General features: G+C 38.7%; 1 protein-coding gene across 1 annotated transcript; it reads right to left on the reverse strand.

Annotated features, from left to right (window-relative positions):
* Positions 1 to 12: 12 nt before the first annotated feature.
* LOC125774917 (uncharacterized) lies at positions 13 to 15,058 on the reverse strand. The gene is made up of 8 exons (XM_049445287.1): positions 14,500 to 15,058; positions 13,327 to 14,064; positions 12,831 to 13,256; positions 12,236 to 12,765; positions 7,306 to 7,342; positions 5,946 to 6,683; positions 5,450 to 5,875; positions 13 to 5,384 (listed from the first exon to the last, which is right to left on the reverse strand). The coding sequence occupies exons 1-8, from the start codon at positions 14,520 to 14,522 to the stop codon at positions 4,847 to 4,849; spliced, it is 3,456 nt and encodes a 1,151-aa protein (XP_049301244.1). The 5' UTR covers positions 14,523 to 15,058; the 3' UTR covers positions 13 to 4,846.
* Positions 15,059 to 24,938: the final 9,880 nt, after the last annotated feature.

Raw genomic sequence — 24,938 nt, forward strand, 5'->3', positions numbered from 1 at the left:
CTTCGCTCCACCGTCACAATGCATAACCACTCCTTGCACTACGACACCTTCACATTACCTTTTTGCGCACGGATCGAAAATGTGCGCGGTAAGCGAAGCGCACGGAGCCATCAAGACGATAATATTTCCCCCACGTTAGACGGATATACGCATGGACAGGGTTTTTGTATGATAAATTGTGGAGTGTAACAGCTTTCCACTCGTACTATATTGAATTATGCTTGGTGGGTTTTTGTCCCCCAGCGTTCTGTCCGGTTGCCTTTCTCCCGTTAGTGCGCAACACCAATCTTCTATCAGCAGAAAGAAGAGAATAAAGAAAATGTTATGAACGCTGGAAAAGACGAACAACACCATACATCACATTGTACAATTGTGTTTATCGCACGTGGCCAATGATAGGCTTATGCTGTTTTCTGGCATAGCTAAAAGCTGTTTAAAAGCTACAATCTGATATTTGTGCCGTGTTGAATATTTATTTTTAAATTGAAACACCACCGAATGGTTCTTTTGGAAATGCTTTTCATACGATCTATCGTTTATAGGACGATTACAAAATTGATTGGTAAACAAACGAAGTAAACCTCGGTACGATTACGATTATAATTAAAACAGAATGATAAATTCATTTCATATGTTATGAAAAATGAACAAGTGTGATGCGACTGGCAAATATATGCTCTTAATTTTTCACATAAAGTAAACAGTTTCGAAAACTCTCTCAGTTTTCATCAGCGAGTATCCCGTAGCATTACATGTAGCTCATCGTATGGTAACAGCAGCGGGAGTCACATGTGTTGGATAATAATCCCTATAATAACACGCACCCCATGTGTTCTTGCTGCTTCAACAACAACATCCCCGAAGGGATAAAACTCATAAGGTAGAGAAAACAACACAGCCTCGGGTAAAAGTCGACGGGAGTAGAAGAAAAAAGTACAGGCATGCCACAACATGCCGGCTGACGCACAATAACTACAAAACCTTCAAGACTCTACAAAAATGCCTTTGAGCTGTTGCTGCCGCTGCTATCAGTTTGAAATCACACAAAAAATCTCAAACGCACAGACAGCCCCACCATGATAAGGCTCTGAATCGGGGAACAAAATATATAAATAAAAAAAATAACACTAAAGGACAACGAATTGCTGCTGCTGCTGCTGCTGCTTGGTGGTGGTTGGTGCACTGTCGCAAGTGTCAACCTGTTTCATCCACTGCTACGCCACAGGCTCAGGGGTGAACCAGCGAGACACGGAATCTGAAGCATCACGGATATTTTTTGTAAATATTTTATTAAAGCTAAAACACGCCAACATCAGACCATGAAAATGTGCAGAATCTCTCAGTTTTGTGTACTGACAGTGGAGAAAATATGCCTGGCAGTTACGGAAGTGACACGGTAAGCGACAAGACAATGGCACAACAAAAACACTAACGGCACCGGTACAATAACAAAAACCTTTTAAAGACTTGTGTGCTGTGAATATTTCTGAGTGTTTGCAATACGGGCAGGTGTTTAGCGTCGTAAATTCCTAAACTTGAGAAAATTCTTGACAGCGCTTTTAAGGAGGTTAACAACATTTAATTTATGACATTTCAAAACAACCCAATTTTTGGCAGTATAAAGCATTTTGCTACACACAGGTTTGCTGTGTCTAAGTTTTAATGGTAACATTAATCCCGTAACAGAACGTAAATTTTCAAGAAAAATGCATTATCATATGGCCTTGTGCATCGCAATGAGCAGCAATCTGTATTAACAATTTTCCAAACAAACGCACAATATAGCTTAAGTGTTACTGACAAAAGCCGACATTTGCAGCAAATATAAGGTAAACAGTTCCATCTGCTTTTGTGCGAGTGTTCTTCCCCTTAAAATATTCTGCAGAAAGTCTCCACCACACTGATGGGATTAGATCGTTACAGTTCCGATGGTTTGTGTGCCACGGGGACCCTAATTCGTTTCCCGCTGTGAATTCGCAGCTTGTTTTCTGGCCATCGAAAGATAAACCCCGTGGATGATACCGTTTTGCAGTGCGGCATGAATTTAGAGAGCCATAAATATGAGTAACAAGGAAGATTAAAAAAGGGAGAATTTACGCGTGAAATTTTATATGCGGCGTAGTACTCTATTCCACCCTCGTGTCTGCGCGCTGGTGTTAAGGTGTGAAACAACTCATTACCTTGATTAAACGGAAAAGGTAGTTGAATAAGGATGAGAAGTGGTTTAAAATGTTAGCAGATAAAAACGAGGGTTTGGAAACAGTGTATGCTCTGTTTCCTTTCAGTAATACTAGCGTTTAAAGTTGTGGAAAAATGTGACAGAGGATAGTAAGGAAATGTGAAGAAAAACATATCACGTACATGGTCTACGTAATTAAACGCTTATCAAATACTATTGCATAATGAGAAACATTCATGACAGGACAGCACCATCTTTAATTGTTAGTTTGAGGGACAAAATCTTGCATATTCATATTGAAACATGCTTGATGTTTCTATAAGGAAATTTATACTTCAACTTGTTCAATTCGATATAAAACCATTCAATACAATCATCCTTCATTTGCTGTGTAGAATTGCTTCTCCATCACTTAAAGTCACAGCAATTGAATATACCTACCACATTGTAGAAGTATTTCAGGATGAAAAGGAATTGAAACAAAACTCAACCCCAATGTGGTGTATTTTACACAAGCTCTGATACGACGGCGTCACGCCACATTATTCATTATTCGTTGCACTCCAATACCAAACATCACGTCACTGGTTTTGTTTTTCAAAGTCGACTAAATTTATTGCTTAAATTAATTTCATTACTTACCCCTCTTAAATTAAAACACTGGCATACCATTGCACTTGGGGATGGGATGCATCATGAAAGCGCAAACAAAAAAGGAACAAAAATTCACATCCGCCGTCTGACAGCTGCGATCATGATTCACAGACACGTTTCGACAAAACAAGTGCGATTCAGACCCGTCGTATAAAAACCTCCCATGGCAACGTGGTGCTTTCCCTTTCGTAGACCAAACTGTCATACTTTGTAATCAGTCGGTGCGGTACGGGGTAATGTGCCTATGGTAACCATTTCTCTTTTATTCTACCACTTCAACGGCGGAATGAGCAGGGAAATCGGGCTTTTAAAATTTATGATCTAGTTGAGTTTGATGAATTGCATGTCGCATGTGTTGTCATAAAACAAATTACATCAAAACCTTTCGGTCGAATTGTCCATAAGGGTACAACACAGCGCGGGTATCAAAATTTCTCCAAACACTCTCCAGCTCTGTACTATTCTTCCGGGGGGCACCGTATGCCTTCGAATTTGGTGAGAATCAAGCATCTCAGTTCTGCTTATCCGACTCGGTGGGGCTTGGGAGATTAATGAAATAAAATATGAGTGCAAATTAATTTGACCGTGATTTTAATTAGGGACGCAAATGTTCCAACGCATGTTAAATAGTTGCCGTAATTAGTGCTTGTTAGGTGATCGTTTTTCGTTTATGCATAATGCTAACGAAAATTTAGAAACCGTAACCAGTGATGGATTATCCCACTTGGACCCCCTAGACGGAATATCTAAGGGGATGGAGGATGGAGGAGTTCATTTACTTGAGCTTTGAGGCAAACTGTTTTTAGCTTTACACGAACTACACGATGTGATTTGCATCGCAGCCTAATGTTATACAATTACATCTGCCAGAAACTGTCCTATCAATTGCTTCTAGTATAAATCTTACTTCCGATGTTTCTGAGTAAATGTGGTTAACTTACTCGGGTAAACGTTAGTTTATACGTAGGACACTTTAGTTTCATAAAACTGAGGAAAGCATTTGCTTCGGAAGATAATACTGCTTCATCGCGGCCCCTTTGCTTTTATACATTGGCTTTTTTCTCACTTGCAGACATTAATGCGCTTTCACACATTTAAAACTCCACGTTGGAGTAAGAACGCAAGAATTTTGCCTTCGCAGGTAAGAGCGAGATAGAAAAACCTTGTTATCGCTTAACCACGATCACTACCAGCACAGTTCATTATGTACTATAACTCTGTGTGTGTCAACTTTTCTTCTGCTAAGAACATTCGCTTATAGTTTCGTTCTTCGGGCAGGAGATACACAACTCTTCTAATAATTCCAACGTACAAAGGAAGGACGCCGCATTCCACACATTACGGAAACATTATTGTTCACACTTCCTCCTTTTCTCATTATCAATAGTTTTTCTACCTGGTTATCATGACACACCTGCACAAATATTATTATTGAAGCGGCTGGCTCTCAACTTCTCTTATTCTTTGGCACACAATTCGCTCCTCCTTGAGAGACGAATGAAAAAAGCTTCGTAAAAATACAATTCAACAACTCTTCTCGATCAAATCCGACCTTTATGGCATGGATTTATTTATGGCATGGAAAATGTACGAATATATGTAAATACTTTATAATAATATAAAACACTATTGTTGTTGGTGCGGCCCAGTGGTAAATGTGATAAACGGTGCCGGTCTAATCCCATCCGGATCGTCCCCCCGAAGCAAGGACTGACTATCCGGCTACGTGGTAAAAATAAGTCTCGTAAGCCAGAAATGGCCGGCGTGACCTGTAAGGTCGTTAAAGCCAAAAAGAGAGAGACTATTGTTGTTAAACGGTTTAAAAGGGTATTGTTTCAATAATGTGGCAATGAATTGCCGTTAATGAATACCGTTAGAACGGATCGTAACACATACACTTTGAATTTATTTCTACCTGTAATAGCTTTCTTTACTACTGTAACTAACCATTTCAGTTTTACGTAAGATCTATATTTTACCGTGATCCGTCATCTGTAATACTATATCCGGTATCTAATAACAATTACCTACCCCAGCTTTGTACGGTCGCACCGACACACTACCACCCCGCCGTCGATCGAAAGCGGCCGAAACCATGTTTCGGTGTCTAACTATCGCTGTCAATGCAGCAAAACCAGCATCACCTTCTATTTCTTGAAGCTTATGACCTCGGGCAGCAAGTCCTGCAATTACATTAGCATCGAACCCTGGCTCATATGTGACCTGCATCGGTGCTAATTGATGATGAATTCTTGGGGCATTAATGGCTTCACAAAGGCTTTGTTTGAAATATAGGTGTCGAAGTATAAGCAATGCCGCAGCAGTGGTGATCCTGGATCCTCCTGCTCCTCCAAGTACCATTCGCACATCACCCTGCCGATCAGTAATGATCGTCGGAGACATAGAAGATAGCGGTCGTTTTCCTGGTACGATAAAGTTCGCCGGAGAAGGAGACAAACCGTAAGCGTTCACAACACCTGGTGTAGAAAAATCATCCATTTCATCATTTAGGATGATACCGGTCGAAGGTGAAACTATTAAGGAGCCAAACCTGAAACGGTAAAGCATAAAGATTAGTCCGCGAACTAGCTTTAAATTATTATTTATACTTCGTACACATAATTAATTGTACTTGTTACAGCTATTGCATCTCCATTAGCTGCCAGTACCGAGACGTGTGCAGTGCCCTGATCTTGCAGGCCAGCAAAATCTGCTCCGTAGTAATCGTAACTGTCGAATGTCATGTTGCCTACTATCATGTCACGAATGTAGGCAACATAGTTTTTGTTTTTCATCTTTTGAAGCACTGTTTTTACGGAGGTGACAAAGCGCGGGTCTCCAACCTTCGTACGCATTCCGTACCCGTGCTTAAAGCTCTCGATGATCCGATGCCATGTTAGCGGATCATTTGATGACAGGTCCTTGTATCCATCCAGAATAGATAGCATGTAGCTAAGTATTGGTCCACTGCCTGGGAGAGGCATGGAGTGCAGAAAAAAGTTATTACGCAGCTTAGCTCGCACAGGCTTAACCCATTCGGGCCTATCAAATGGAATACAAAAGAAATGGAACTCAAAATTCAACACCAGATCCCGTACTACTACACAATTACCTATAATTGTAGAAGTCATTCTCCGTTAGGATGCTGCCAACATTTTTTAAATCTTCCATCAATTTGGGTAAAAGTGTGCCATTTTTACCATACAAAGCGTTTGCTCCTTCGATGGCAATTACTTTCAAGGATTCCGCCAATGTTGGCCGCTTAATACGGTCCCCCTCCTTCCAGGTGTCATTTGTTACCGGATTGATGAATATTTTCGCCAGTGCGGGATACGTCAATATTAATGACTTCTTTGAGATCAATGTCTTCGCCAAATAATCCGTGACGAGGGACCCTTTGGTGCATAAATCAATCGTTGGATTCACTAACGTTTTCCAGGGAAGTTTGCCATACTTTTGATGCAACTCCCAGTAGCCCTTCACTTCTCCTGGAACGGCAATGGATAGACCTCCTTCGATGGCGGCTTTACCATTTCCGATGTACATATTTTTGGTAGCAGCTGCCGGAGCGACCTCCCTCGAGTCCAATGACTCTACGAGGCCCGAAGCTTTGTTGTAGACGGTCAATACAAATCCACCACCGATACCCATGCTCTGTGGGATCGAAACACCTTCGCAGAACAGGGTTGCGATAGCCGCATCGGCTGCGGAACCACCTTGATCTAGCATACTCGTTCCAATTTCGGCACATTCGACCGCATTCGATGCCACTGCAGCACGCACATTGTCTGTGTACTGCGATCGAGCCGTAGGCCATATTAGACACATAACTATTATCAATGATCGTAACCTTGAAGTATTAAATTAATACATAAGTTTAGAGATTGCAAGGTTAAATTTGCATAATATTTCTACATGGTTGACTTATTTCCAAAAATAGAGTAATATAGTGCCGATCCTACTATTACTACTTTTGACTAAACTTACAATTCGACCGCTTGGATTTTCATTATTATTTATATTCGCGTTTCTGTTATACCAGACAAACTCTACACCAAAACAGCGTCAATTCGGAACTGAAAATGTACATCGCTCCGCGAATGTTTTATACTCCTTACTAGAGTAGAAATTGTGTCAATCTACCAGTCGTTAGAACACAAACATGCGTAATGTTTGCCACCTGATTACAATTGATGAAATGAACAGAATGAAACGACCCTAACCAAAATAGAATTTGGCTCCATTTACAAAAAGTAATCTACCAAACGGAACGGGTTTTATTTTCGAAAAACGTATGTAACAGAGTTCACTGCCTCTGCAATTGTATTTCACGCACCATGTTATCACATTTTGCACGGTTAAAAAAAGCAAATGTATACAAACATAATTCACTTTTAATTTGAAGAAATATGTGTTATTGTTATCTTGAAACCCTTTTTTACAATTTCAAGTCTCATGTCTGCTCACGATACCCTGTGCAGTTGACACCTGATGACACAATTTTGGCACCTGAACACATAGCGAACAGAATGAATATTTGTGGCCATTTGTTCAAATTACAGCTCTACAACTGATCCCTGACATTTATTCACAAAACTACTGATACTTCTTGTTTGAAGCTTAATGGCATTCATTTTATCTTAATAACATTAGCTATTTTCACACGAACAGTTATTTTCAAAACATTTATGATGCGAAACGAACTGCAACCGTTTTAAAAATTAACTCTTTCTGTTCACTCACCAATTCAGTACATTTTTAACCTCCGATGTGGTCGAACGTGCTTTAAGTACCTAATGTGATTGATTTTTTTACGTGAAAAAACTGCTTGTATAACCTGGCTTGTATCTTAGTTTAAAAAAAAACGATTATATGCACCGTTAGCAATCGAAAGAGATGCATCGATCATTGCACAGAGGTGAACCATAGCAAGAACAGCATGATAAATCGAGGCACAAAAACACCTGACTGAATACCATGAAATGAGTCAATCGCAAAAATCATCACCATCGAAGCACCATTGATCTGTACAATGATGAGGAGATGTTCCGGAAATGTTCTACCTACAAAGAAGAAGTATCTTTATACTTATCATCATCATCAAGTATTAGATAAACACCATAGTAAATGGTTTAAGCGTGACGATCACTAATGCTGCGGACTTTAAACCATTTCTCAGAGTGTTCTACAATAAATACCGTATGGGATTTTGGTTCAGATCCTGTGGTGTAACGTCTCTCTCTCTTCTTGGCTTTAACGACCTTACAGCTCACACCGGCCATTTCTGGCTTACTAGACTTATTTTTACCACGTAGCCGGATAGTCAGTCCTTGCTTCGGGGGAACGGTCCGGTTGGGATTTGAACCCGGTCCGGCCGCGTAGACTGGCGCCGTTTATCGCATGCACCACCGGGCCGCCCCTTGTGGTGTAACGTAGGGTAAATTATTATTAACGTAGGGCTGATTATGCGTAAATAAAGACTAGAGGTAAATAGTGTTAATGAAGCCATAAATGGCAAGCCAAGGCGTGCACCACATGCACTAACGGGTAGCTCAATATCGATTTATAACCAGGTGGAAGATTTCGATCTCGCTGGATTTTAATTCCGGATGGATGTGTCATTAACTCGTTCGTTATAGATTGTTTTATATGTCACAAAACTTTTAATTTCATACATTTTCATACATCGAATATAGACAGTGCCACAGTACGACGTTGTGCTGACTGGTTTATTCTTTCCTGTAGGTGAAATGAAATATTACGACCGTTTGTAGCGTACGTTTGTACGTTTCTACTGTATGTTCGATTGTATGTACAGTTAAGCGCGTTACACACACTAGTTTCTTTACTATTATTTTTTTATTCAGTAAAACATGTTTATCATTCTGCCTCCAGCATCCGATGTGAGAGGTCGTGTTTCGTTTGGAATCGAGCCTACGGTATTTTGCAGTAATTAGTCAATGCCCCGAAGTACGTTTACGCACTTGTCGTGCTAGTGCGTTTTGGTTATAGTGTGCTAATCGCAGTTTCCGTCTGTCTGCGATATTCGCTCGAATTGTGTTGTTAGTGTTATCGATCGAGTACGATTAGCAATTGGCAGTAATTACTTAAGCTTTCCGTAACAACGCTTTCGCTTCGATCGAGGTTCATTGAGTACAGTGTGTAGCGTAGTGCAATGCGTACGTGTATTATCTAATGTGAGTTGCCTCCGGCTCTACCATGACGTTCTAGCAGGAATTTTCAGGTTCCGTAAAGGAGATTGAGCCTTGCGCGAAGCGCAAACCAATCTGCCGCTAAAAACCGCACCGCAAAGGACCGGGCTCAAGCCAACCTCATTGCGGCTGTTCCCCATTGTACGGAGCACTACCTAGTTTATATTCCCGCCAGGTTACGAATGATCATACGAATGATGTATTGACTGATGTCGAATCATTTTGCGTTGAATGCTCATCCAAAGCATATAACTCCGGCTAAAGTCGTATCGTTCGGGCGAAAGTGTTTGGCTACGGTGTTGGATTCCACCATTATCTTTTATAGTTCTGCGTAGAGTTAGAAGTCGCAAAACCTTCTGTGGTAAGCGCAGGGCTTATAGGGACTTGGGGTACATGAGGGTTGCCTTCCGCTTCGCCATGGACAACGGTATTATTCTTTGATCCTATCTCTATTTCCCCTCTTTCCCCTTCCTTTTCCTCCTATGGTTATTTGTTGTGCTGTATTTGTCTATACATGTTGTACGATGTGCCAAATACAACCGTTGAAGAAACAATCGCTTTCGAGGGCAACACCAAGGCCGCAAAATAGGAGGCAGACATTACATGATGTTTGGTTAAGTTTGCGTAATCATTTTTGTTGCATGTTTTTTTACAACCGTGAGGAACGACCAACAAGCGACAAAATCGCTATTGGTACACTCCACCACCATCACCAAAAATAAGCAATAGTATCAACACTTCACAACAGTGTATGCGCGGGATACTATTGCATGGCCTACACCAACTGAAGACCTTAAATATACCACCTAAACAACTGTCAAAAAAATGGCACAAAGACGCGTTTGCTATAAAAAAAATGAAACGGTGTTGTAATGTAAGTCAAGATATTCGATTTAATCGTGTTAATAGAGCTATTGTGGTTAATGCACACATAGGTCGTTTTAAAACTGTTACATACGTATTAAAACTCCTTTTAAAGCATTTGTAGTACTCTGATCGGAATAGCGCTGATGACGATCCCAATAATGGATTGAGATGATCAAGTTTTTTTTGTCTTTAATTCTTAAGGGTTGAAAACAATAAACAAAAACGACACGTTGTCTGCTTGCCAGACCTCAACAAAATCCATCACTCTGCTATATGCACTTGTATAAACTGTGCGTAGTCATCGTGTACATTAGTGATGGGTTCTCGGAATCGCACCCACGGCTCCGAACCGCTTTCGAGCATAGCAACTCCGGCTCCGATTCCGGCTAGGTTAAACCACGATTCCGCCTAGAGAAGTCCAGAGCCGTCCGGAGCCGCTAGTCGGCAGCCAGCGCCGTCGGTGCCGTCGGAGTCGTCGGAGCCGCCGGAGCCGCCGAAGCCGTTGGAGCCGCTAGTTGACAATAATCTTCTTCTTCTTGACTTAACGACCTTACAAGGTCACGCCGGCCATTTCTGGCTTACTAGACTTATTTTACCACGTAGCCAGATAGTCAGTCCTTGCTACGGGGGGACGGTCCGGTTGGGATTTGAACCCGGTCCGGCCGTGTGGACTGGCGTCGTTTATCACATGCACCACCGGGCCGCCCCAGTTGAAAATGATATAGCCTAGATTAGTGCGCTATCAGCAAATTTTGTATAATCTGATAAAAATAACGAGTAGAAATGAAACATTTGCTTATTTAATTACTTCTTAGAAGATTTTTTTTGAAAGAAAATAAATAAATATGCTAACATAATTTTATATTAAAGACCATAAATAAATTCTTTGCGAAAACGTTTTTCATGTCTAACTAACGTATTTAAAATAAATGTTTTAATAAATGCCTTATACGAAATTTAATAAAGTATACTTATATTGCGGGGCGGCTCGGTGGTGCATGTGATAAACGGCGCCAGTCCACACGGTCAGACCGGGTTCAAATCCCATCCGGACCGTCCCCCCGTAGCAAGGACTGACTATCTGGCTAAGTGGTAAAATAAGTCTAGTAAGCCAAAAATGGCCGGCGTGACCTGTAAGGTCGTTAGAGCCAAGAAGAGAAGAGAGAGAGAGAGAGAGAGACTTATATTGCATTTATTAAGGCATTTATTAAAGCATTTATTTTAAATACTTTAGCTAGATATGGAAAACGTTTTCACAAAGATTTATTCATGTTCTTCAATTTATAATTATGTTAGCATATTTATTTATTTCCATTCAAAAAAAATCTTCTAAGTAGTAAATAAATAAGCAAATGTTTCATTTCAACTCGTTATTTTTATCAGATTATATAAAATTTGCTGATAGAGCACTAATCTAGGTTATGTCATTGTCAACTAGCGGCTCCAACGGCTCCGACGACTCCGACGGTTCCGGACGGCTCCGACCGCTCCGGCTGCCGAATAGCGGTTCCGGACGGTTCCCGACGGTTCCGAATTCGGAGTATTGCACCTACCTTCCGAAGCCGCTTCCAAAAGTGATGGAGTCATTCGGAAGCGATTCCGTATTTTTGTCGAATTTTCCCATCACTAGTGTACATCTTCACGTAGTGCCTATCTTTACGTGGGCACACCTCTATCGCCTATCGTATTTATACTACATCTTCAACAATTTGTCGGTTAAAATACATTCAATAAACGTGAATTGTTTATATTTTAAACTTGTTTTGTAAACAAGCATTTTTGTATGCATATTTATATGCTCGATGCGATCATATTTGAGATTATCCTTCTTGTGCATGGAGCATCGCGTCAAGACATATATTAAAGAATTCATTGAGAATATTTTCTTTGAACGAATTCTATATTGTTGTAATAAGGATAAGGACACTGAATACCACACAGAGCAGACCCTACAATCACTAATTGTTGGTAATCACTGATTACCCTGACTGACTTCATCCTGTCTTCTGAAGATGCAACACTTCTCATGTAAGGTGACGGTAGAGCTTCATGAGACGAGATAACGTTGATATACGACAAAAATAATACCGGTCCTTAAACAATACCTTGAGGTACTACCTCAAAATATTGTTAAGAGGTTTTAAAACAACGTACAAACCATGCTTCAGGCAAAATCAATTTTAGCTGTTGGTATTCTATGACGCTTTAAGTAGTTCTTTCCAGTATTGTATTTCTAATTTTCATTTTTTAAAAAGTTAAAGGTTATCTTTTTTAAAGATTATAGATATATTAAACAGCATAACATTATTAAGTATTTAGTAACAATTGCCTAAGCCAGATTTGGGCGGTCGCACCGACACACTACCACTTCGTCGTCGATCGAAAGCGGCCGAAACTGTGTTTTCCTGTTTAACGATCGCTGTCAATGCAGCAAAACCAAAGTCTGCTTTTGTCTCTTGAACCTTGTGACCTCGAGCAGCAAGTTCTGCTATTAAATTGGCATCGAATCCTTTCTCATATTCGACCTGCATCGGTGCTAATTGATGGTGAATTCTTGGTGCATTAATGGCTTCACAAAGGCTTTGTTTGAAATATAGGTGTCGAAGTATAAGCAATGCCGCAGCAGTGGTGATCCTGGATCCTCCTGCTCCTCCAAGTACCATTCGCACATCACCCTGCCGATCAGTAATGATCGTCGGAGACATAGAAGATAGCGGTCGTTTTCCTGGTACGATAAAGTTCGCCGGAGAAGGAGACAAACCGTAAGCGTTCACAACACCTGGTGTAGAAAAATCATCCATTTCATCATTTAGGATAATCCCGGTCGAAGGTGAAACTATTAAGGAGCCAAACCTGAAACGGTAAAGCATAAAGATTAGTCCGCGAACTAGCATTAAATTATTATTTATACTTCGTACAGATAATTAATTGTACTTGTTACAGCTATTGCGTCTCCATTAGCTGCCAGTACCGAGACGTGTGCAGTGCCCTGATCTTGTAGGCCAGCAAAATCTGCTCCGTAGTAATCGTAACTGTCGAATGTCATGTTGCCTACTATCATATCACGAATGTAGGCAACATAGTTTTTGTTTGTCATCTTTTGAAGCACCGTATTTACGGAGGTGACAAAGCGCGGGTCTCCAACCTTCGTACGCATTCCGTACCCGTGCTTAAAGCTCTCGATGATCCGATGCCATGTTAGCGGATCATTTGATGACAGGTCCTTGTATCCGTCCAGAATAGATAGCATGTAGCTAAGTATTGGGCCACTGCCTGGGAGAGGCATAGAGTGTAGAAAGAAGTTATTACGTAGAGTAGCTCGCGCAGGCTTAACCCATTCGGGCCTATCAAATGGAATACAAAAGACATGAAATTCAAAATTCAACACCAGATATCGTACTACTACACAATTACCTATAATTGTAGAAGTCGTTCTCCGTTAAGATACTGCCAACATTTTTTAAATCTTCCATCAATTTGGGTAAAAGTGTGCCATTTTTACCATACAAAGCGTTTGCTCCTTCGATGGCAATTACTTTCAAGGATTCCGCCAATGTTGGCCGCTTAATACGGTCCCCCTCCTTCCAGGTGTCATTTGTTACCGGATTGATGAATATTTTCGCCAGAGCGGGATACGTCAATATTAATGACTTCTTTGAAGTCAATATTTTTGACAAATAGTCCGTGACTAGGGACCCCTTGGTGCATAAATCAATCGTTGGATTCACTAACGTTTTCCAGGGAAGTTTGCCATACTTTTGATGCAACTCCCAGTAGCCCTTCACTTCTCCTGGAACGGCAATGGATAGACCCCCTTCGATGGCGGCTTTACCATTTCCGATGTACATATTTTTGGTAGCAGCCGCCGGAGCGACCTCCCTCGAGTCCAATGACTCTACGAGGCCCGAAGCTTTGTTGTAGACGGTCAATACAAATCCACCACCGATACCCATGCTCTGTGGGATCGAAACACCTTCACAGAACAGAGTTGCGATAGCAGCATCGGCTGCGGAACCACCTTGATCTAGCATGGTCATTCCAATTTCGGCGCATTCAGCCGCGTTCGAGGTTACCGCAGCACGCACATTGTTTGTGTAGTGTGATTGGGCCGTGTGCCATAATAGACACATAACCATGAACAATGCACGGCAGCTATAAAAGTGATAGAAATATATATCGTTAGATTAATATGATGTTAATATTGTTATATTATAATATTGTTAATATTAATTAAATCGTCAATTTGTTTCATAATTTTATCTTCTTCTAGGTTCTAGGTTTAATTTTACGACGAAATCGAATTGCTTCCGGTTAATGGTCTTGTCGTTTGACAAACCGGTACCATTACTAGCTACACCACCGATAATACTTAATATTTTGCAATCTGTTTTTTTATTTAACTGCGAAGTACAAGTCAAACTTCAGAAACTTTAACTTTAGAAAACGAAAATTTTTTAGGGAACGAATTTTATTTTTGCACATATTTCTTTAACTTGTCATTAGTCCTTTGTTCTTGTTTTGTTACCAACTGTATAATCTTCCATGTTAACATTATTCACATTAATCTAAGAAACAGATAAAACTCACTTTATCACGATTTCGCTTTTCATTTCTTTCTATACTAGCCTTTCTGCTACATCAGTCAAACTCTACACCACGTCAACACCAATTGCATACTGAAGAGCGCAGATAGCTCCGCGAGCTTTTTATACTTCTTACTAAAAACGGAACTGTGCTGAAGAGCAAAAAAAATACAGAAACTCCCCGAGTTTTGCCATCAACAAAAACTAATCCATACAATGGACGTGTTTTTATCTTCATCCAATATATGGTAGAGTTCAGTGGTTCTGCAATTGTGCTGCACGCGTCTGGCTACATATTATATTGGGCATAATTATTCAATTGAGAAAAAAACATGTGCAACAACCACATACACTTTTAATTCGGAGAATTTGGTGACGGTTCTCTTGAAAAATATTTCCATTTAGTTTACACAGCATGTCTTAAATCTACTGACAACGATACCCTGTGTGTATGTATGTTACTCTGTTTACATAATGATTTTGTTTTTACACAATGACAAGCGAACGAAATGTTATCAACCTTTGTTTAAATTTAACCGTTCTGTAGACATGGTTAAATGGCATCTATTATACCTTAAGAACATTTTGAGACATCACTTTTTAAAAACACATTTGCTAAAAATTTTGTCGATGAAACAAAGACTTGAGCCGTTTTTACAAATTAACACTTTTTTCCATTTATCAATATTTATTCGAAATCGAAAGATCTCCTGCTTCACAACGCACTGTCACTTTCACAAAGGATTTACTTTACTTCGTATCCTCTCCTGAGCCCACAATAACTAGGACTGTCTGAACCGGATCCATGCATCGAATGTGGAAGGTACCACGGTCCGTTGTTGTGTTGACCCGCTTCTTCTTGTAGGCAGGCATGGGGTACTAAATGACACTGCGGTTGGGAGTATCAAGGTCTGCTACACATCCAAGACAACCCTTTCCACAAAAAATATTTAGAGACCAGGCCAGGCCTCCAGAAGTGCGAAAGTGGGGTTGCGAAGGAACTGATGCATAACTAAACATTTGCTGATCGGCTATAGCAAAAGCCAGTTTGTTGTGGTAGGTTTTTGAAGGTTGCATCACCATCACGTTGAAACAACTGGTACTCTCTCACACTGCAAAAGCAAGTTTCAGTTTTCTCCGCTGTACAAACGAAGTACTTCAACCACGCTTGATAGTTGTCGTACAGCCGGCCTCAATAACGGATGTTGATCTTTTAACACGGTTTTTGAAGCTATTTTTTTTAAATTGGTAATGCTGTAAAACTGAACTGGAAGCAATTCGTCGCATGTTATGCGAATTTATGTGTTAAGGTCAATTTTGTCTCGTGATATATCTATCTATCTATCTATCTATATCTATCTATAATGATTGCAACAGCACCTTCCGAAGATGTACCTTCCGTCTTTTAATGAAAGCTATTGATGTACTTATTAACTTTGAGAAATCAATACTTTATCGTTTCTGTCATATTTTTTTATCCATTATAAGGTTTAATTAATGAGGCGGTGATATATGTGATAAGCGACGCCGATTCCACATGGCAGGTTCGGGTATCAAATCCCATCCGGACCGTCCCCCATAGCAAGGACCCACTATCCGGCTATGTGGTAAAAATAAATCTAGATACAACCTGGCCTTTCTTAAGAAGCAATACAAAAAAAATGTTTTACTTAAATTATAGTGGATCCTAATCGCCATTTAGTGTTATACTTAATGTAATGTTATGGTGCTGTTGGTTGTGTTGATGCTGATGTTGCGATTTAGAATCAGTTCAAGGTTATGACACTTTTACCAATATAGACGAAACGTAACGAAGAACAGTGATCGCCTACGGCAAACAAAAACTCAAAAACGCGTACATTGAATGACGTGTAAATGTCTGATATCGACTAAGAATGATTTTGGATGATGGAATATCGGCAAAAAACTAGCCTTATAAATGTAAATGCATCTTCAGTTACCTAGTACAGAAATTCACACAAAGTTTGTTTTACGGCGCACATTATAATTGAGGATGAATTCCTCTGTGACTTTAGCAAAAAAAAGGCTCTTGAAAAATGCTCAATCAATCAACCAACCTCAAATACCGCAGTTATCTCAAATCATGGTCAAACAGGATTTATATTTCCAGGAATCTTACAGATAAATTGCCCATTGCAGTCATTCATAGCGTTTATTCAGCAACCAGCTATCAAGTATACATAAAAATTATATCTTTTTTTTATTCCAGAGCTCTTTTCAATGAAAACAAAAAATCTTCTTATTCTAGGCATAACGACCTACTTGGAATTAGTGCATCACTGTCATTTATGGCTCTATATAAACTTTTTTTTATCACGCAGTTATACGACTAGTCCTGTCATTTACCTGAAAAAAGCCCGCATAAAATTTCAGGCATCCACGGTAGAAGCTATAAAAAATACGATGTTGAGGTCCGTAGATCATCACATATAGTATGGATCATAAATAATATAAAGCTGAAAACTGCCTATGTTGATCCAAATTTTTCACTAGTGCTGCTTTAATGCTTTAAATCCTATTAACTAGACACTGTCGACTAAGTTTGTATGTGGGATTTAGAAATGAAAATGTATGCAATTAGATAATTGTCCTCTGGCATAGGTAAGTTTAACAGCACGAAAAAATGAGAAATCAAATATTGTGTCGACTTTTCTGTTTATTCTACATTATGGGTGTTCCTTTTTTACATTTCAATTTCCTTTATATTCTACCTATGAACCATTAGACAAATAACTTAAGCATATCGTCTGAAGGTAAAACATTTTATGAGTACTACAGTTGTCATCTACTTCAAAGTTTATAATTTCATAAAACCGCTAGCATATACTATTTAACATTTAACTTCAAACACTACATTATTTAAATGTTATGCCTGGTAACATAATTATCTCCCAAAATCGATTGTCTCAAAAATCAACAAACCATTTCACTATTTTTATTTTCTTTCAAACATTAAATTTTCTTCGCGAAAGAATTGATGCCTTTTAACACAACGAACCGTTTAAATATTTTTACTTTCTTTTAAACGTCAATCTTTCTTCGCGGAAAAATTTATACCTTTTTTCATATGTCGTATGTATAACTAAGTGTTATAAAACTTTGCATTCAGTCACACCCTTTTTCCATTTCTTCACTTAGTGCAGACGGCTAACATCGAAAATAATGGATGTTGAAAGCACATCAAGAGGGTGGACTATGTACCAAAAGTTCTCTTAGGTCTTATCATACAGCCAATTTTCACAATAATGTAACTTCATCATCTTGGGATGCTTTCAATCAAAATGTAAGCAACGAATGCTCAAGCTATCTTTTGAAAGCCCTGCATCGTTACAAGATGATGAATTTCTCCAGTTGTGAACTTATGATTTGCATTAAATTTTCATGAGTACGAACTTTGCTGATAAATTTCGTTTTAATTATTTCACCAGGAAACGATTTCTTGTCACTTTTACTCACTTTTATAACTTCGTTCGTGAATGTTGTTATTACATAAAAAGACCCCTCAAACAACAGCACAAAAACCATATTTTAATCTTCTATTTAATTTTTTCTAGTACATATGTAGCTTGGAAAAAGTTTTCAAAACCATCCTTTGGTATAATTTAAATAAATCAAATCTGGCGTATGAACAAAACTAAGAAGGTTTCCTAGAGGCAATCCTTTTCCCGGAAGGAGCATTGCTAAAGCTATTTTTCATGCAAAGCTGAATTCAATTCGATGAGTTAAGTGCTTACTTTCATTGAAAAGCGATGAATGATTACCCATTCATCAGTTGAAATCATTCTTATGCACTTCCTAAGTACAAGTTCTTACCAAACGGATCCTTCCATAGCGGTGGTGTGTTGTTCTGCTGCTGGTTTTCCTATTTTTTATCACCAGTTCGGTACCACAAGCAAGCTATAAATTTTTATGATTTACGTGGGCATCGTCCATAATTTTTCTCGCCTCTTTCTGCTTTCTATTTCGCTGTATTACTCTTGGTCATTCTGAGGCTTGGTGGGTACCACACCTGCTGCTATTGCTCATTTTTCATGCTTACCTTTGAGCAAAGGGACATGGCTTTTTTTAACTGTTTACGTTTGCTTTAGTTCAAATCGCTGCCGTGCTAAAGCCTGCTGCGGAAACGATTCTCCGCAATCTTATGTATTGATTTTGGTAGATGTATTTCAATGAACACCCTTTCGAACATCACAAGACGGATGAAATCGAAATCATAAACGATATTTGAAACCTTCAGGTAAACATGCACTATACCACACTATACCTTTATTGTGTATAACTGTTCATGACACTAGAGGAAATATAAGCATAATTTATTTACATTTTACCAGCTGAAATTGTTATTTGAAACCGGATAAAGAGCTTATTTTTACAGATATATTTCAATCTCTCCGTAAAATAATTCTTCCTGTTTAACCATGTGCCATGTACTTTTGATACGTAAATATTGAAAATCAGAAGGTGCAAGTATTTTTTCTGTATCAAAAAAGCAGTATGATGCTCACATGCCTTCTTGTGTCCTGGAATAAATCAAAGTAAATAATACATTTGTTTTCCAGTAAAATTACCATACTGTTCTAGTAACATTATTCCAGCAGCATTGTTCCAGTTCTAGTAAATCATAATACACAACCGCTGTTTCATTCTACCAAATGCAATGAACCATTTTGCTTATATATTGTATATAGGGATGGTGGATTATCGCATCAGCTCTTTCACTTGAAATTGTCGGGCTGATTAAACGGTTAGTCTTCAAGGTGATTCTTCAATTTTCATTGCTCTTTGAACATATACGATTTTTTTTACTTTCAAGTGTGCTGCTATTTCAATGTGACTATATTTCAATACTTTTTTATGTAGGTAAACACGGCTGACTATAAAAAAAAAGCTAGCACAAAAATTCTTTTTGCCAACACTTTCAGTTGCGTCACCATACTTTAAAAGTCATTTTTACTAAAACCTTTTCCTTGTTTGTGCAAAACGACAAAACTGCCTGTACGTTATAACTTCTCCCACATGGAAAACCGGCCAGGTTTCCTACATAACGCGAATGCACCATACCTTTCACCATTATCTACTTTTCTCATTCAGAAATAGCTACTTTACATCAATAGTCAGCTGCTACCACAAAAATGCTTCCTTTCTCAATTTTCTTTCCTTTTTTTTTACTTTCTGTAACTGTACGCTGCTGCAAAAAAGCAAGCTCAAGATTGCACCAACAACCCAGCAGAAGTAGGGAGTCGAAGCAAAACCGATGCAAAGTTTACAACTTCCGCGAAAGAATCATATAAAAAAGAACAAGCTGTTTCCCCGGACTCCTTTCGTGGATAGCTGGTGCGCTTTAAAAAGTTGTCATTTTTCTTATAATTTTATGATTATGGAATTTTGCTCTTCCGTTCCCATCTCTGCGATGTGTTGGTATACTGAAAGCATGACATAAAACCGACGAAACTTGCTAAAAGACACTTTGAGGCACAATAAATGTGTTTTAAAATAAATTTTGACTAGTGCCTAGCGTGGAATAATAAATCGCAACAATTAGAATTTTGTATTTTAGTATGAGTGAAGATAAACCACTAACGATTTATTTTTATAACATAATTAACACATCATTTAAAGTTTTCTGATGCTTTTCGCTAGGTAAGTTGAAGCAATAGAGCTAAACATGATTATACGATCAAGTTAAAGTTTTATACCTTGATTTTCTTAAATTATTACAAAATGTACCTAACAAAATGTTACGTTAATCAAGATCACAACAAATCTATCTCAAAGTTTAAACATGTGTTTTTGTTGTTGATTGCAAAAAAGGGGTTTTTAAATTACTACTAGCGATTTGCCTTATTATAGTAAAAATAATCAAAACTAAAAAAGTACAAGTAAAACCTAATGTTTTTACTATTTTTCTAAGATATATTTTAAAATTTTACGTCAGTTTTTATATAATTATTTGTTTATTACTGTTTACTGTTCGTTTCGGCAATCGTACTTCTATCATGAAAAGCTCACCAAAATATGTATAAGAAGTAAAGCTACATTTTTATGCCGATACTTACAGCAAAATTTAGTCTTCATTATTAATCATGGATTAATGTGTTAAAATGGTTGTCGGGATTTTGGTATTAACAAACGATTTACTCACCTTCTCTTTCACAACATTCTCAACGTCTTAGCAGATGGCTTAGACGATTTATTTAAATTAACCAATAAATTTATAATCGATAACCAACAAACGCCGTTCGGTGGGCCCTACATTGAGAAAATGGTAATTTTATTTACAACCCTGATTTTTTATTCAGTCACTACTAGGGTACGACGGTGAATTTTCCACCACACCACAGACCAAGATGGTTCCAAGATCAGACGACCAACAAAGAAGTTGAACTTTCGATTCCCCGCATCCAACCTTGGCGCAGCGTTAAACCATCACGGCACACATCTATTCTAGTTCTTTTACCAGCTAAAAGTTTTCCCCAGCTGCCGAACGTCTATTGAAAAAGGAAGATGTAGAAAATGGCGAAAACCATCGACCCCGAGAAAACCGGCAACCGGAATGATAGTAAAAGCAACCCCGAAACCTAGCGAAAAATCACTCCACCAAAAGGAAAAATCTACCTAGGCCATATGGCGAAGTGGTTCGCATCGGTCGGTAAGTTAGGATGGCATTTACAACAAACGCAGGTCGGAAAAGTTATCAAAGTTATCATCAAGCATCCCTCACATTACCTTGCCGTGAAACCGTAAGAAGGAGAATGTATATACGCATATAAAAAAAAAACATACCCACAAATAGGCACACAGATGGCAAGCACGAACAGGACCGATCCCCTGTAGAATAAATCTTAAGAGCTTTTGGTAGTTTAAAGTTTTCCTTTTTTTATGCTTCTCTTCGAAATTGCATTCAAAACCTTTGCCGTTGGATCGTATTCACCGGTCGTAATCTGTCGAATATTTTATGCTTCTTGGAAATTAAACTTTTTTCACACGAAGAATTACATTTGGTAGAATTTTAATGGTCATCAACGCTTGAAGCTAAATTTATCTCTATGCAAAGTATTCATTAAAATTACATGAAGAAAACATAACGAAATATTTTGAAAGGTCTAAGCTTTGTCATTTTTTTGCATTGCTCTTTCCTAAGAGACGATGTAAGACGAAACTTCAATTTTCCATTTGTATTCAAAGGCTTAGCGCACTCTATCGCTGTCTCTTCGATTTTATGTCATATTGGCAATTTAGTTTGTATTTCTCGGATCCGTTTTGGATGATAGTGCCCTTGGCACTAGTTTTTCACTTGAAAGTGCCCTTGGCAAATTTTAAAACTTCAGCTAGTTTTGAATGACAAATTTGTTGATTTCTTTGTTGGGTTTTCCGTGTGTGTAGTAAATTAAATCCATCATATACCTAACTATCCATAACTTAAACCGAAACTACAAATTTGATCTGATTTGATCCACCCTCAAATTTGTTTGTTCTTAACGCATAATGGCTGGACTCTAGATACGTTCGCTTTGCATAATTTTGACGTAGAACAAGAAGAAATACGCAGAGCGTGATCATGCAAGCTTTGATCGTCTTTGAAGAGGAGCGAAACTAATAATAACTCACGGGATATAGAGATTTATCGGTATCGCTAATGGCTGATAGTTTTGTGTAACGGACGAGCTAGTATCACTTCAAAATGATAAGCAAGTCTTTGGTAACAGATAACATTTTTATACCTACAGAAAGGAATTATTGTTTATGACGCGCTGTTGTTATCATCCATGAACTATATATCTGATAAGCTGGATTTGTTCTCAAACGTTAAGTGCCCACAAGGTTCTTCGGTTGATGCGGTCTGCACAAAATTATAATTCTATCTTTAGCTCTATAAATTACAAATTGTTTGTATCTAAACTGAAGCATCTAACGCTGTACTTAAAATTGATAATTTGTTCTCGGAAACATTCAATAGCTCATCTGGTGTAGGGCATCAATCTTAGAGCGTTGTTATTTATTTTATTTTTCAAAGACCTACCGTTAGGCATTCAGAATCAATCAATGCTGATGTATACCGATGATAACCAAATGTATAGTGTAACATAGTTATTGGCGTGACTGCATCAGCATACCAAATTCGTTAAATGTCTGTTATACACAGTGTTCGTACAATCTTTTAACTCTGTGCATCGATAAATATAGTCTCATTAAACATATCGTATTAACAACCTTCAACCTGTCTCGTTAAAACGTCATTCGGAACCTTGGAACTTTAGTTGATCGTAAGTTTAACTTTCATGACCAGTATTAAGCTGTGCTAAACAAGGCCAATCGTCAAACTTAAGTGGCTCAATGTGCTTAAGAGCCGTCTAGTCGTCGTTGACTCGTTTAATACTCGAGTTCAATACAGTAACTTGGATGCCTTACACTGCAGTTTAATTACAACAAATCATTAAAAATGAATTAAAATATATTACTTTTGTAAAACTCTTTCATAGAGAGTTTTAATATTTCCAAAATAAGGGAAATGTAACCGAACCGGTTAGACCTGCAAGAAAAATCAAAACATACAGACAAACAGAAGAGCAGCTGATCAAAACATTTATTTTAAAAAACTCTTATCTGAAACACACGTTCCAATTTGGCTTGCGTGTTTGTATGGGAAGCCAGTTGCGTTTAAGCCGCCAAAAGTTAAACGTGTTACGACATAGATACAAAAGATCTCCTTAATTCCATGTACCTTTTAACGGCACATTTCCTGGCAAGAAGCTCAAGACTAAAACAGTCCAAAAGTGCATACAATCTTTTATGTGATAGTTACTGATGAAAGCAACAACTTCAGGAAGGCACTTTGTGGCACATATCCCAACTCATCGCAAAGGGAGTGGAAAAGAGGAAAAGAACATTTAGACTTTCGCTGTTCGTTTGACCTTGGTAAACATGATATAGGATGTGCATCTTGATGGAGGACGTCAAGTACACTGCCCTCACACCTATCTTTGCCATTCAGAGTGAAGTACGTTTCGTCAGCCTCTGATCAAAACTCTGATGTCAAAAGAGGATGGCCTCGACGACTTATTTCGCATAACAATTTCCATATTGTCTATTGCTTCACTGTTCGACCGGCGACTCCGACCTCCTCGCGGAAATATGAGATCACTTCGATCTTCATCTTCATCATATCTGCTACACTTAAGGATCACGTATGCTGTTCTATGACCGCAACTAGGCTTTTGCTCAACAATCCAGCCTTTCTCCAGAAGAAAGAAGATGTTAGAAATGTCATATTGGTTATATCAGTGCCGCACGACTTGTGGCGCACGTAAAACTTCTTCGATCTGGTATGTGGCCTGCAGTTCCAAAAAAATATCAATTTCAGTTGCTTAACCAATTCCGAATTGTCTGTTACCAATATTGCTTATTGGTACAGATGATGGTTTGAAAGAAAAGCAATAGGTCCGATTAATAATGTTATAATACATCGATGCATACGCTTTTTTGTATCTTAAATACTTTTTCCAACTTGTTGTCTCATCAACTTTATCTTTGTCAAAGCACTGGACGAAGGCAGAAACCCATTTAATATAAACTAAACTTATTAGCTCTAGAACCTGTTGACCAGGTCATACCATAGTATCGAACAAATAATTAAAACAAAGATTTAGTAACCTTTGTAACAGATTTAATCAAAGCAATACCATGATCATCTATTGTGTCCCCTTCTTTGCTATGCAAGGGTTTCTTTTTGCTTCGACATCAATCTTAATCGAACATGTCTTAAGCTTGCCTTTAATTACAAAATTCCCTCACTACACTTTATCGTCGTGTTCTGCTCAAGAGCAAACCCTATTTACGTGTAGCTATAGCAACACTAATGTTCCTGAACGAACTCATTTCACTGCTATGGCATGCTCGTTATCGACAACTTACCCTGGCTGTTCACGTCTAGTCCCTGGGAGCATCGTGAAACCACCGCTGCCCAAGTAGTTCGTTTGATTTCCCACATTACACACATATAAACGTCTGGTGCAAAATTTTGGCTGCACCACAGCCCGGGTTTACAACTTTTGTTCTCTTATTATCAGCCCTAAGCTAGAACATTTCATCAGCGTTTCGATGCGAAGGAATCTGGAAACACGTAGGGAAGTTGTAACTTTAAGAGTACCCTCAGTAGGTGTGCCTACTGCTACACGACTACTGCCAATTCTACTGCCACATGATGTTCAAGAAGACGGTGGGGGATTAGTGCACAAAAACACCTACCTTCGTTGGTTGCCGTCGTTGATTCGCACTAGGGCGTACTTGAATGGCCTATTTACAACCTCTCCGAGGTGCCCAAATGGCACACCTTTGCCGACCCCGGCAAAAATGAGAGATTCCGTAAAAGCATAAATTTTCTTATGAACGAGCAAGCATCGCAAGTGGGGACCATGAATTGAT

The sequence above is a fragment of the Anopheles funestus genome, chromosome 2RL, assembly GCF_943734845.2.
Source record: "Anopheles funestus chromosome 2RL, idAnoFuneDA-416_04, whole genome shotgun sequence".
Taxonomy (NCBI): domain Eukaryota; kingdom Metazoa; phylum Arthropoda; class Insecta; order Diptera; family Culicidae; genus Anopheles; species Anopheles funestus.